This window comes from Haliotis rufescens, unplaced genomic scaffold (genome assembly GCF_023055435.1).
Source record: "Haliotis rufescens isolate VD_foot unplaced genomic scaffold, xgHalRufe1.0.p SCAF_60, whole genome shotgun sequence".
Classification (NCBI taxonomy): Eukaryota; Metazoa; Mollusca; class Gastropoda; order Lepetellida; family Haliotidae; genus Haliotis; species Haliotis rufescens.
This window is the reverse complement of record NW_025964335.1, coordinates 809,251-825,310: the sequence shown is the minus strand read 5'-3', so window position 1 is coordinate 825,310 and position 16,060 is coordinate 809,251. Positions and strand designations below refer to the sequence as shown.

The following is a 16,060-nucleotide window of genomic DNA, read 5'->3' as shown; positions in this document are numbered from 1 at the left end:
ACATTGATTTATTCATTAATATTCAATTCCTTCAGGAATTCATAGGAAGATCTGATTTCAGCAACATCCAAGTATTTTACTGACAGAAGGTATTCCTATTTTGAAGCTGAAGATGACAAGTTCTGGCAGAGATTTCCGTCTCCTATTTTGGCTCTCCTTGATGCTGTCCCATCATCAAACACACGCCGCTGAACAAGGTCAAGCATTTCCGATCAGAATCCTGGACATCGTTTGCCGACAGATAAGAGGAGAAATAGGAACATGTCAGAACTTCTCCGGGATATTTTACTGCAGAATGAGATCCAAATGCAAGGAAATGGCGGTTGTAGGTAAGACAATGTCTAGTCCCTCAATAACTTTGTTTGTTTGTTTGTTGTTTAACGCCGCACACAGCAATATTCCAGCTATATGACGGCGGTCTGTAAATAATCGAGTCTGGACCAGACAATCCGGTGATTTACATCAAGAACATCGATCCACGCCATTGGGATCGATGACATGCATCAACCAAGTCAGCGAGCCTGACCACCCGATCCCGTTAGTCGCCTTTTACGACAAGCATAGTCGCCTTTTACGGCAAGCATGGGTTGCTGAAGACCTATTCTACCCCAGATCTTCACGGGTCCCCTCAATAACTGAGAACTTTATATACTGTAACGGGAGACGATGAGAGAATTATTCTTTTATTGCTGACTTTGGCATTGGACAGCTTTCTCTCCGTCGATCTCGTAGCGCCATAGTGTTTGTTCAAACATGATCAGATCATAAGATTGCTATGAGTGAGTGAGTGAGTATGTATGTTGTTATTACACAGTAGTGAGTGCGTTGGGTTTACGCAGCTTTGAACAGTATAACTATCAATTCAGTATCTGTCAGAGGACGAAAACTCAAGTCTTAAGTGTTTACTTTTTGGATTAAACCCGTGAATAAAAGTGTAAATGCTATGCTTGACCGTGATTTTAAGACTCTCAGACCCGTGGGGATCCGGGGTAGAATAGGTCTTCAGCAACCCTTGCTTACCGTAACATGCGACTATGCTTGCCGTAAGAGGCGATTAACGTGGTCAGGCTGGCTGACTTGGTTGATGCTTGTCATCGTATTCAAATAGCATGGATCAGTGCTCATAATGTCAATTACTGGATTGTCTTGTCCAGACTCGATTATTTACAGACCGCTGTCATATAGCTGGGACATTGCTGAGTGCGGCGTTAAACAACAACAACAACAACATAATACTAAAATGCATTAAAGTTCATATTTCCAGTGAGTAAGTGAGTATGGTTTTATGCCGCTTTAAGCAATTCACGGCGAGTGACACGAGAAATGGGTTTCGCATTTTGTACACATGTGGGGAATCTAAACTGGCTCTTGGGCGTGACGAGCGAATGCATGTATGATATTTTATGTGTTTTATTATTTATAAAAATTCCTCAGACGTTGTCTTCAGAAACGCAGCTCAAGACAACGAGATAAGAAAAGAACATTCCGCATCTGAAAAAAACGTACTGTGCAACAATCTGAAAAATATTCTTTATTACTTCAGATATGGCATGGGAGAAAGAAATGAACGCGAAAGGAACCACAAAGAAAGAAACTGTCTCCACTTCTTCTAGACAGTTAACAAAAGAATCAGTAAGCCATGCCACTACGGGTGTTCCAGCAAAGGGCGATCGGCAGGAGAAAAGAAACTCCAGATGTACCTTTCCTTCTGGACTGCACGTAACGAATGGAGCATTTGTCTTCTTTGCACGGTCTGGTAAAATGATACACGCATTTGATATTAAACAAAATACAATCAGCAATACGGGGCTAATTCATCACATACGCTCTTCAGTGAATTTTCTGGTCACAGAATGCAAGATGTATACTCTAAAATATCGGGTTTCTCTGACCAGTATGTACTTGAATGGATTTGGGGGAAAGCTTCTGCAAAGGGGCTTGATACGAGCGTTTTCGATCGACACCACAACCAAACGTTTAATTACACTTTGGTATGGTGATGGTATGTCTTATATCAAGATGTCTACCTTGGACGGTGCGGGAATTCGGACACTCTACACGACACAAAACATGCTCAGCAGTGTCCATGCAGGCAATGGGCATGTCTTGTGGAAGTGCAAGCTTCCTGGGAATCGCTATGCATGGTACACATATGACACAAAGCAAACAAATGGTATGCCATCGTTTGTCAATTGGACAACTAAATCATTGCGTGAATGTTTCACTTCAAATGCACAAGTGTTTTGGATTGACAAACGTGGAATGAGTATTATTGAGGTAGCGTCAAGTCAGAAGAAACACTTCGGTGTACCTGACAAATGTTGTTTTGCCACTTGTTTTCGCCATGGGGCAGATTTTGGAATGCTTTGTTTCGTTAATAGGAAGAAAGTGATACAACTCTACTCGTGGAACGGAACTGTAATTCCATCATTTCCCCCAAAATATACAGGGTTTGTGTTATTGTCGTTTTAGATCGGCAGTGCCTGCTCTACGTTTTGTTGTTTGTTTGTTGTCTAACGCCACACTCAGACATATTACAGTTAGAGGGTAGAATAGGTCTTCAGCGACAATGCGACTGACGGGATCGGGTGGTTGATGCATGACATCGTATCCCAGTTGCGTGAATCTATGCATGTCATCGTATCCCAATTGCGTGGATCAATGTTCATGATGTCAATCACTGGATTGTCTGGTCCAGACTATTTTTTTTACAGACCGCCATCATATATACTGAACCGCAAAAGAAACGTCACCATGGAAAGATATATGAGAAACCATCTTTGTCCTAACACTGTAAACATGCTTTGAGACATATTCGAAAGATGAAACTTGGCAAAACTGATCATCAAGGTTGAAATTAAAGTCAGTATCTCGTGTGTCCGCCATGTGCGTTGATGCAGCGTCGATACATGGAATGGATAAGGCGGTTGATGAAGGCCATGGGCACTTGAGCCCACACTCTGAGGAACGCCTGACGCAGTTCAGCTGCAGTTGTCGACCTTGGTCGGACGTCATTCAGCCGTCTTTGAATCTCGTCCCACAGGTGCTCAATGGGATTTAAATCGGGACTGAGGGTTCTGATGCCATTCTGCTGGAGAAAGTCTCTTGTTGCTCTCGCAGTGTGGGCACGGGCGTTATCATGCTGAAACTCGTGGTTGCGGCGACGTGCCAATTGAGGTATTGCGTGTGGTCTCAAGACCTGATCAATGTACCGAGCTGCTGTGACACCATTGCCTCTCCCAGGACCGATGTTCTGGAAGACCACAGGGTCGAACCTCTGTGTAAGACCAATTCCACCCCACACCATGATGTTTGGACCACCCCACGAGCCTCTCAACAACACAAGCATCCGAAAAACATTCCCAACGGCGTCGCAAGACTCTCTCTTTGCCATCGAAATACAGGAACGGCTCTCGTCTGAGAAGAGATCTCTTCGCCACTGCTGGAGGCGCCAATGCTGTTGCTGTGTTGCCCACTGAAGACGGTCCCGGCGATGACGTGGTGTCAGAATGGGTCCTCGGTGTGGCCTGTGACAGTGGAGGTGTCTGCTCGTCAATCGTCGACGCACGGTCTCCGCACTAATGTGTCGCTGGTGTGTCCCCATGGTCTGTCGAGCAGTTTCCGCAACAGTAACAAAGCGATCTTGAAGATGCTGTCGCACAGTCTGACGATCCTGACGTCGGGTGGTGACCCTTGGTCTTCCAATACGTGGTCGGTCATCTGAAGTCTTGGTGGTCTGGTACCGTTGCTGGAGCCTGTATATGGTCCATACGTGGACTTGAAATGCATTGGCTACATGCCGCGCGGTTTGTCCAGCTTGCAATCGTCCAAGGGCTTGGTGTCGCTGATTTCTTGCCAATCTTGGCACGTGGTAGCAATTCAATAACGAATGAATGTTATCCGATCCCGGTGGATTTTTATAGGGCAAGAAATGGGGGAACGCATTTGCACGGAACTCACGTGCATCGGGTTACCATGGCCGTTGCCCTGATGCGTTTGGGCGATCGGTTTTATTGTCATCTGCTTTGTTTTTGTATCATCAAATTTCATTTTTCCGGTCAATATAATGTTTAATTTTAGAAACTTTGACAAAAACTACCCAGATATTTAAATGACAACTTTTCATGCAATGTTACTTGGGTGACGTTTCTTTTGCCGTTCAGTATAGCTTGACAAATGCCGACAAACAAACAAGCGCACTTATTAAACAAACAAACGGCATGGTCCACATTGGACACTATAAGGCCTTATATTTCCATTCCGCTGTTTTCGAAAGTTTGGAACACTCAAATATTACCGAGCTGACGAGTTTTACTGTATGGTATATTGGTATTATTATTATGATATTTAGAACGTTATATATTTAAATTTAAATTGATCAATTAATGTGTTAATTATATAAAACATGGTTAGTATAATTATATTAAACATGGTTAGTGTCTAGTTTGTGTTGTGGCCGCTGTCAAATCGCTGGAATATTCACGAGTGAGGCATTAAACAAAAAACATATATGTCAATTTACGAGTGTGGCATATGATTGTTTTCAGTCACTGTGTATAACTGACGAGGTTTAACATTACTATTTTTCAACATCTATGTACAATAACATAGCTCTGATATCTTCATTGTTTAGTGGTACCTGATTCTGGCCAATAAAATAATAATTCAGTCTTTATGGTGTTTAATATGGATCACTCAAGCAACCGTAAAATAACCATGGTGTGCGGTCAGGCTTGCGTGTCAAGGTGACACATTGGCGTTGATGCTCGTTCTTCATGCGGCCCGTGAAGATCCGGGGTAGAATAGGTCTTCAGCAACCCATGCTTGCCGTAATAGGCGACTATGCTTGTCGTAAGAGGCGACTAACGTGATCAGGCTCGCTGACTTGGTTGATGCTTGTCATCGTATCCAAATAACCTGGATCAATGCTCATGATGTCAATTACTGGATTGTCTTGTCCACACTCGATTATTTACAGACCGCTGTCATATCAGGAATATTGCTGAGTGCCACGTTAAACAACAACTACAGACCAACATGTTGATTGCCTATGTATCCAGAAGCAAAGAACATATATGGGTGTATAATCTCTGCCGGAAGTAAACAAAACTGTTAAATCAATAAACCATGAAGAACAGTAAACCGCCGCATGAAACAGTATGAATCATACATTACATACAGTGAACTCCTGTTAACAATACTGCGCTCAACTATGCGCAGCAAGTACCATACATGTGATTATGAAGATTATGAACTAATTACAAATTTCTCGACCCGTGAAGTTCCGGGGTAGAATAGGTCTTCATGATCAGCACCCCATTCTTGCCGTAAAAGGCGACCATGCTTATCGTAAGAGGCGACTAAAAGCGGCATAAAACCATACTTACTTACTCACTGGAAATATGAACTAATGCAATTATGCATTTTAGTATTTTGTTGTTGTTGTTGTTGTTGTTTAACGCCGCACTCAGCAATATTCCAGCTATATGACAGCGGTCTGTAAATAATCGAATCTGGACAAGACAATCCAGTAATTGACATTATGAGCACTGATCCACGCTATTTGAATACGATGACAAGCATCAACAAAGTCAGCCAGCCTGACCACGTTAATCGCCTCTTACGGCAAGCATAGTCGCATGTTACGGTAAGCAAAGGTTGCTGAAGACCTATTCTACCCCAGATCCCCACGGGTCTGAGAGTCTTAAAATCACGGTCAAGCATAGCATTTACACTTTTATTCACGGGTTTAATCCAAAAAGTAAACACTTAAGACTTGAGTTTTCGTCCTCTGACAGATCCTGAATTGATAGTTATACTGTTCAAAGCTGCGTTAACCCAACGCACTCACTACTGTGTAATAACAACATACATACTCACTCACTCACTCATAGCAATCTTATGATCTGATCATGTTTGAACAAACACTATGGCGCTACGAGATCGGCGGAGAGAAAGCTGTCCAATGCCAAAGTCAGCAATAATAAAATAATTCTCTCATCGTCTCCCGTTACAGTATATAAAGTTCTCAGTTATTGAGGGGACCCGTGAAGATCTGGGGTAGAATAGGTCTTCAGCAACCCATGCTTGTCGTAAAAGGCGACTATGCTTGTCGTAAAAGGCAACTAACGGGATCGGGTGGTCAGGCTCGCTGACTTGGTTGATGCATGTCCTCGATCCCGATTGCGTGGATCGATGCTCATGATATCAATCACTGGATTGTCTGGTTCAGACTCGATTATTTACAGACCACCGTCATACAGCTGGAATATTGCTTAGTTCGGTGTTAAACAACCAACCAACCAAATCGTTCTTCATGCTTTTCAGTCATCGGGTTGATCGATCCGACCTCAACCCAGTTCAGTCTGTTTTAATCGAACACAATTTTAATGGTTTGGCAGAAGTACAACGTGACACAAGATAAATTAAATACACTCAATAATGCCTCTGTTTATACATGAAGGACATTGATTAACGCGCCACGTCAGTATATAATAATTTAAAGGCAGACAACACTTGAATGATAAGAATATCAACAGTTCCTCAGATTTATGAATGATTGTTAAAAACATGTTGAATGCAGTGGGTGTAAGGGCGGCGTCTTACAGGGGTTCTCTTTAGTTAATCATATTTTAGAAACTGCCTCCATGGTCTAGTGGAAAGAGCGTCTGCCAAACAGAGGAAGGTCGTGGGTTCGATCCCCGGCCACGTCATACTAAAAGACGTTAAAAGATGGAACTTGTTGGTACCCTGTCTGACGCTCGACATTAAGGGGCTAAAACAATGTGTGGTCGGCTCGGAGTCCATCTACTGTGTCTGAGTGGGTATGTTGAACTGAAACACGGGTAAGCACATCACTATATAGGTGTAATTATCGCGACGTTAAATACCATTTCCCCTTCAACTCGTATTTTTAGAAGTGTTCCTTCCAAAAGTCTGGTATCCAAGGCGATGGCTTAAATCCTGCTGGGTTGGCTTTGTTGTTTAACACCGCACTAAGCAATATTCCAGCTATACGACGGCGGTCTGTAAGTAATCGAGTCTGGACAAGACGATCCAGTGATTGACATCATGAGCATCTATCCACGCAATTGGGAGTCGATGACATGAATCAACCAAGTCAGCGAGCCTTACCACCCGATCCCGATCATTTTAAAAACTCCAATATTTTTAGAGAAACCAAAATGGCGCTCTCCTTCAGTCAAAAACAAACTAACCCTTATACTTCCCCGCCTACAGGGCTGGGAAGAATAAATCAGCAGTAGAAACATTAAAAGTGTACTTTTATGCATACTTTTATTATCGTATTTGTACAAGTTTCTGATACCTACTGTACATGTTAGAAATTTCAATAAGATATTAGAAGTTCACGAGACACAGTGGGTATTTTTATTGTGTTTGGTAAGGTTTCACACACATACAGTACATGTTTTCACTTATCCTCATCCTCCCAAACTGGCTTCCACATGAAATATTGCTTCAATGAAATTGAGACACAATGCTTTCCAGACCATTTTGACGTCATCGGTTACCCTCACTTTGAAGAATGATATTGGGATGATAAATAGAATCTCACCCTCGTTACTCGTGATATCAAATATATCAACTCACGACGATACAAGTTTTCAACTTTTAAAGTTCTTACAGTTTACATCAAAAGACACCCGTGTGAGATTTTCATGGTTTTGTAGTTCGTTGACCAACTGCGTTCAGAATCATATGGTTGTCTCATGGCATGTCAGAAGTGTGTGTCATTCCAACATGTATGATAAAATGGGTTACCCTTCAAAAAGCGATCGCCGGCAAAGAGATAAAATGTGTGTATTTATTCAAATGTTCTATAGCAGAACGCCCTAGTACTTATAAGATCATATACCATAAAATACATTTGTCAGTTTCCACAAAATCCTCCATTTACTGAATCATTATCACCATTCAAAAACCCGAATGAAAAATTGATTAAGAGTAACAGAACAAAGCAGGTAATTCAGAGTACATTTATAGTTATATATTGTATTGATCAACATGGACATATGGTTGACTGGTTCATTGTAAACGATTCTAGTTTTAGTTGTGTCCATTATTACGAAGCGAATGTTCTTTGGGTTTTTTCGATGTGAAATGTAATACCGACCTCAGATCAAAGAGTTTCGATTATGTTAAAAGGGGTTTGATAATAAAACTGTAGTGTTTCGAAAAACAGCTATGTCACTTTAATTGTTTATCGTAATTAAAACGCTGCGGGACAATCAATCTTTGGGGGCGCAACGAGTAGTTTATTTGCATTTAAAATATCAGTATTATGTGCATCTGCTTTAAGGATTCTAATAAAATGTACAAGATTTAAAATGTCTGACAAGTCCATTTTATGAAATGCGGGGTTAATGTTGGTATCTTTCACAAATATTAAATCGATCATCTGTACTTTTTCTCCAAATACTGGCTGTCATATCTTGCCCACTTTTGCTTGCGATCGTTCAGCCATTGCGTTCATCTAAGTTGCCCAGGTACATCTAACGCGAACAACTCACTAGATCCTACCCTCTCAAAATTAACGCCATCACGTTTCGAGCACATATTCGAATCTCCAGAAATGACGTCATAGTAGAACAATGTTTTATCGTAAACTAAAACACGTTACGTTCTTTATTGTTCTTTGCGATTTATCATGATGTTATCCTATATTAACCATTAAACGACAATAAGAATTTTTTTACATTAGATATACATGGATATGACAATGTACTCTTTATCATCCACTGTGTGGTGCATTGGTGTAACCTAGTGGTTAAACCATTCGCTCATCCCGCCTAAGATCAAGGATCAATTCCCCACGTGGATACAATGAGACCTGAACACATTGGACTAGCCTAGTGTTTACAAAATTAGACCAACATGATGTGAAATATTTGCTTTTAAGTGAGGAGAGACGGAAAGTGAGTGACCCGATCCCTGGCCGCATCAAACCAAAAGACGTCAAAGGATGGTACTTGTTGCTGCCCTGCATGACGTTGCGCATTAAGCGCATAAAAAATGGACTGGTCGGCTCGGAGCATACTTTAGCTGAGTGAGGTATCCATGTTAAACTGTGGGCTAGCACTATAAACTCGGGTATTAGTATTTTCTACCTCTGGTTTGTCTGGTCCAGATTGGAATGCTTATGTCTCTCATTAAACGACAACCAACTGGACTATTTGACACTGTAACAACCTCATTAATTCAAAGATGCGATTTAGAATTGGTCTACTGCAAACTACGGAAGTGTCAACTATGCTTGTATTAAAGAAGCTACGAACGGGATCAGGTGATCAGGCTCGCTGACTTGGCTGATGCATGCCATCGTATCCTACTTGCATAGATCGATGCTCATGGGGCTTAATCACAAGATTGTCTGGTAGAGATTCGATTGTTTGCAGACCACCATCTCATAGCTGGAATATTTCTGAATGTTGCGTTAAAGAACAAAGAATCAAACAAAAATAATTCAAAATCTTCAGGATCTTTGATACTAACAAGTCAACCTTGATTGAAAACAGTATAAGGCACTATTTCTATAGTTATCAGGTCGACATGACGACGATATCGATATTCAATGTTAACATATATGGATTTACTGATGCCAGTGTATATACATATTTTATTTATAATTATCCAAACAATGCGTAATTGGAGGTTTTCGACACACTTCAAAGATTTGCCGATAGCCATTATGTCAAGTTTCATTTCATTTAAAGCACAAACGTCATTACTAGTTGTAACAAATCGCTCACAGCTCCGTTTAAGAATATCCGATTGTTTTGAGAAAGTACACAATACATTTATTGGGGAAATGTCATTTGTATATGTCACTGTGATACTTGGTTGAAATCTTGAGTGGATTGTGTCTCATTCACTCATGTATTGCCCAAACTCGATTATTTACAGTCCAACGAGATAAAACAGCATTGTTCCATAAACTGTGGCGTAAAACATCATTCACTCTATTTCTCACTTTTAGTCGAACGGGTTTCCATACTGTTCCTGTAGTGAGGCCTTGGTATAAAACAAGATAACATAAGTAATGTATATGACACACGTTCATAATTGGAAAAATGCTGATTTTAGTTTAAGTAATGATGTTGTTGCATACATGTTTACAGCCGTGTATGTAAACACTTTTTAAATTTTGTAATGGACATCATCACATAAACTGAATCTTCACTCCAGTGGTCATAAAAAACTCTCTTTCCAGAACCTCCAGAACCGACAATTTGTGAATCAAACTAAATAATCCGGCAATACTCTACGAAAACCGAAGACATTTCTGCATCTCTCAGCATCAGGTTGCTATTTTGCAGTCTCATATATGGTTCAATATGATTTCTCACTGCTCTCATTGCTATCTCTGATTTTATAGAGGTATCTCACAGACAGCTGCGCGATTCTCACTGCATGTTCTGTCGGACATTCCACCATTGGTCAAACGTACACAGTTCTGAAAGCTTACGTTGTCAGGTTCGCCAGGTGGCCACTTCCAGACATAAGTTGAACCGTCCTCCCAGGTAAAGACATTGTTGACTTGCTGCATTCCAACCCAGAGAGACTCTGACACATCCGCTGCCAAGAGAAAACTCAGTAAACTTATGAGCCACCCATGGCATCAACCACACATTTACAAGAGACCCGAATATTGTTATATAAAAATGGTCTTGGTATAGCACTGTCTTTAAATAAAAGAGACCGCGAGTCTGTTATGAGGTTAATACTTTACTATAGAAGGACAGAACTTACTGACGCTACTCTGATATGAGAAATTTTAGCTACAGGACACTGTACAATGTATATATTGAATCTCATTCTGTGTTCATAGGTATTCTACAGCAGGTCACAAGGTACAAACGGGCACCATATACTAACCTTGACTCTGGAATGAGGTCATGAACTCCTGTTTCTCCTGACTGTTGAGGACGACAAGGCGGCCACCTTCAGAATGGCACAGATCATTTTGAGATGTCCAGTTGTTGGAGATTGATATCAACTTGTAACACAGCCGGGGAGACAACACGGACGTGTAGCCCCTGGATACAGGACATGGGTCTGGATCAGGAAGCGCTGAAAGTGAATAGCCCCGTTTCTCTATCATCTTCGTTTTCATTTTGCAAAAGGCATCTAAATGTGTAACAGAACATGTTGGAAGTTGGTTAACAGTCTCCGGAATGTGGTGAGTATTTCAGTTAAATAACGGCTTTTCAACAGTGAGGAAGTGACGTAGGTCAGAGACGTTCAGACCAGTAAGCTATTGGTACTGACAAACCTAATTGCATAATCAGACGAATCTATGTTTTTGAAACCATGATCATTCATATTTGTCATGTACCACACAATGGGGCTAGTGAGTGAGTGAGTATGGTTTAACGCCGCTTCTAGCAATATCACGATGAGGGACACCGGAAAATTGGCTGCACACATTGTACCCATTTGGGGAATCCAACTAGGGTCTTTAGGCATGACGAGCCAAAGCTTTAACCAGTAGGCTACCCAACGCCCCCATGTACCACACAGCGAATATTCCACCACCTTTGACGACTGGGCAACTCCTCCCCATTTCCAGAAGGTACTGATGATGATTGTCCTACATTGCTGCAATTGTCCGATATACCCCGAACACTAACTAGTCATGTCTAGACCCAGCAAAGCAGTGACTGACAAAATGAGGAATGATCCCCGCCATACGGGAAACGATGCCATGACTAAAGTGACCACATGAACCAGTTTAGTCGCCTCCAGCTGACCAACAATCTTGTGTTCTGACCTGGTACCCAAAGGGGTCACAATTGAAAAATATACATTGCAGTAGTTAAATCACAATGGTTATGGTTATTTTCACCATTTATCATTTTACCTGATGATACTACAGCAGTCACAACGTTCATGCTGTATGAACATAGATCAGGTAAAAAATTGCTCTTTTGATATTTCAAATAAAACATAGACTCAAATTATAATAATCATGGCATCAGCCTAAGCTTCCGTGAAATTACAATTCTTAAAACATATTGAGTTGGTTTTTTTATTTACTGCTGTCAAGGTGTTTCCTATTCTAGTATATACACTAATTGTGTCTCCCTGCACAAACACAAGATGGCAGCAATGGTTGAATCAGTGTTCAATGTCTAAATTGCCACTACAAGTGTCCTATGATCTCACCTCCTGCCTTGATGAAGTGCTTGGCTCCAGGAAATGATTTCGCAGATGATGTGAGAGTAGATCTGTACATGTTGCAGTTTCCACCAAGGTAGGTGACAGCAGCACAGAGTCCGTCTTGGGCACAGAGACCAGCACAGATCCTTTCATCAAGAGATGTCTGTATGCTGGAGGGATGTTCCCGTGCCTGTAAACCTTCCAGTGTTATTTGTCTCTCAAAACGATGCCTGAAATCGCCGTTTCCTGCATACGCGACCGGGATCAAGACAATGACCAGACACAGCACAGCGTTCATCTTGCTTCAGTGTAACACGACAGTTACTGCAGTATGTTTTGACATCTGCAATGTAATCAGATGTTTACTATATGATTCAGGTTAATTCAGTGCAAGCGGGATGTTTTCTCCAAATATCATGTTCCAAAGAGAATCTTGAAATGTTAATGCGGTCACAGTGGATTTATTCAAAAGACATCGATTGTCTGTTCAACATCCATTCCTTTTACCGTTCAATAAAGAAAAGTGAAAAGTAATATCGACCTCAGATCAAAGACTTTCATTTATGTTAAAAGGGTTTGATCGTAAAACTGTAGTGTTTGGAAAACCAGCTATTTGACATGAGTTGTTAATCGTAATTAAAACGCTGCGGGACAATAAACCGTATGGGGGGCGCAAGGAGTCGTTTATTTCGTATTTAAAATATCAGTATTATGTGCATATTCTTTAAGGATTCTAATAAAATGTACAAGATTAAAAAGGTCTGACAAGTCCGTTTTATGAAATGCGGGGTTAATGTTGGTATCTTTCACAATTTTAAGTGGATCATCTGTACTTTTTCTCCCAATACTGGGGAACAACTCACTAGATCCTTCCCTCTCAAAATTAACGCCATCACGTTTCGAGCACGTATTCGAATCTCCAGAAATGACGTCGTAGTAGAACAATGTTTTATCGTAAAATAAAACACGTTACGTTCTTCATTGTTCTTTGCGATTTATCATGATGTTATCTTATATTAACCTTTAAACGACAATAAGAATTTTTTTAAATTAGATATACATGGATATGACAATGTATTCTTTATCATCTACTGTGTGGTGCATTGGTGTAACCTAGTGGTTAAACCATTCGCTTATCCCGCCTTAGATCAAGGATCAATTCCCCACGTGGATACAATGAGACCTGAACACATTGGACTAGCCTAGTGTTTACAAAATTAGACCAATATGATGTGAAATATTTGCTTTTAAGTGAGGAGAGACGGAAAGTGAGTGACCCGATCCCTGGCCGCACCAAACCAAAAGACGTCAAAGGATGGTACTTGTTGCTACCCTGCATGACGTTGCGTATTAAGCGCATAAAAAATTGACTGGTCGGCTCAGAGTATACTTTATCTGAGTGAGGTATCCATGTTAAACTGTGGGCTAGCACTATAAACTCGGGTATTAGTATTTTCTACCTCTGGTTTGTCTGGTCCAGATTCGAATGCGTATGTCTCTCATTAAACGACAACCAACTGGACTATTTGACACTGTAACAACCTCATTAATTCAAAGATGCGATTTAGAATTGGTCTACTGCAAACTACGGAAGAGGCAACTATGCTTGTATTAAAGAAGCTACGAACGGGATCAGGTGATCAGGCTCGCTGACTTGGCTGATGCATGCCATCGTATCCTATTTGCATAGATCGATGCACATGGGGCTTAATCACAAGATTGTCTGGTAGAGATCTCATAGCTGGAATATTTCTGAATGTTGCGTTAAAGAACAAAGAATCAAACAAAAATAATTCAAAATCTTCAGGATCTTTGATACTAACAAATCAACCTTGATTGAAGTCAGTATAAGGCACTATTTCTATAGTTATCAGGTCGACATGACGATGATATCGATATTCAATGTTAACATATATGGATTTACTGATGCCGGTGTATATACATATTTTATTTTTAATTATCCAAACAATGCGTAAATGGAGGTTTTCGACACACTTCAAAGATATGCCGAAAGCCATTATGTCAAGTTCATTTCATTTAAACCACAAACCGCATTACTAGTAGTAACAAATAGCTCACAGCTCCGTTTAAGAATATCTGATTCTTTTGAGAAAGTACACAATACATTTATTGGGGAAATGTCATTTGTATATGTCACTGTGATACTTGGTTGAAATCTTGAGTGGATTGTGTCTCATTCACTCATGTACTGCCCAAACTCGATTATTTACAGTCCAACGAGAAACAGCAGCATTAATATTGTTCCATAAAATGTGGCGTAAAACATCATTCACTCTATTTCTCACTTTTAGTAGAACGGGTTTCCATTCTAGATCTGTTCCTGTAGTGAGGCTTTGGTGTAAAACACGATAACATAAGCAATGTATATGACACACGTCAATGATTGGAAAAATGCTGATTTTAGTTTATGTAATGGTGTTGTTGCATACATATTTACAGCCATGTATGTCAACACTTTTTAAATTTTGTAATGGACATCATCACATAAACTGAATCTTCACTCCAGTGGTCATAAAAAACTCTCTTTCCAGAACCTCCCACACCGACAATTTGTGAATAAAACTAAATAATCCGGCAATACTCTACGAAAACCGAAGACATTACTGTATCTCTCAGCATCAGGTTGGTATCTTGCAGTCTCATATATGGTTCAATATGATTTCTCACTGCTCTCCTGGTATCTCTGATTTTATAGAGGTATCTCACAGACAGCTGCGCAATTACAACACAAGTCCATTTTATGAACAGTGAGGTTAATGTTGGTATCTTTCACAAATATTAAGTCGATCATCTGTACTTTATCTCCAAATACCGGCTATCATATCTTGTCCACTTTTGCATGCGATCGTTCGGCCATTGCGTTCATCTAAGTTGCACAGGAACATCTATGGGGAACAGCTAACTAGATCCTTATAATTACCACTCAAAATTAACGCCATCACGTTTCGAACACATATTCGAATCTCCAGAAATGACGTCATAATAGAACAATGTTTTATCGTAAAATAAAACACGTTACGTTCTTCATTGTTTTTTGCGATTGATCATGTAGTTATCTTATATAAACCATTAAATGACAATAAGATTTTTTTTTACATTAGATATACATGGATATGACATTGAACTCTTTATCATCAACTGTGTGGTGCATTGGTGTAATTTCGTCGTTAAACCATTTGCTCATCCCGCCTGAGATCAAGGATCAATTCCCCACGTGGATACAATGAGACCTGAATACATTGGACTAGCCTCGTGTTTATAAAATTAGACCAACATGATGTGAAATATTTGCTTTAATGTGAGGTGAGACGGAAGGTGAGGGAGTGATCCGATCCCCGGCCGCATCAAACCAAAAGACATCAAAGGATGGTACTTGTGGCTACCCTGCATGACGTTAGGCATTAAGCGTATAAAACAAGGACTGGTCGGCTCGGAGCATACTTTATGTGAGTGAGGTATCCATGTTAAACTGTGGGCTAGCACTATAAAAATCGGGCATCAGTATTTTCTTCCTCTGGTTTGTTTGGTCCAGATTCGAATGCATATGTCGCTCATTAAACGACAATCAACTGGACTATTTGACACTGTAACAACCTCATTAATTCAAAGATGCGATTTAGAATTGGTCTACTGCAAACTACGGAAGAGGCAACTATGCTTGTATTAAAGAAGCTACGAACGGGATCAGGTGATCAGGCTCGCTGACTTGGCTGATGCATGCCATCGTATCCTATTTGCATAGATCGATGCACATGGGGCTTAATCACAAGATTGTCTGGTAGAGATCTCATAGCTGGAATATTTCTGAATGTTGCGTTAAAGAACAAAGAATCAAACAAAAATAATTCAAAATCTTCAG

The 16,060-nt window shown here is 40.5% G+C and overlaps 1 protein-coding gene across 1 annotated transcript; it reads right to left on the bottom strand.

Moving 5' to 3' along the window:
* Window positions 1–7,375: 7,375 nt before the first annotated feature.
* LOC124140758 (C-type lectin lectoxin-Lio2-like) lies at window positions 7,376–13,070 on the bottom strand. Its single transcript, XM_046508490.2, has 3 exons — window positions 12,187–13,070; window positions 10,897–11,091; window positions 7,376–10,596 (listed from the first exon to the last, which is right to left on the bottom strand). The coding sequence occupies exons 1-3, from the start codon at window positions 12,476–12,478 to the stop codon at window positions 10,391–10,393; spliced, it is 693 nt and encodes a 230-aa protein (XP_046364446.1). The 5' UTR covers window positions 12,479–13,070; the 3' UTR covers window positions 7,376–10,390.
* Window positions 13,071–16,060: the final 2,990 nt, after the last annotated feature.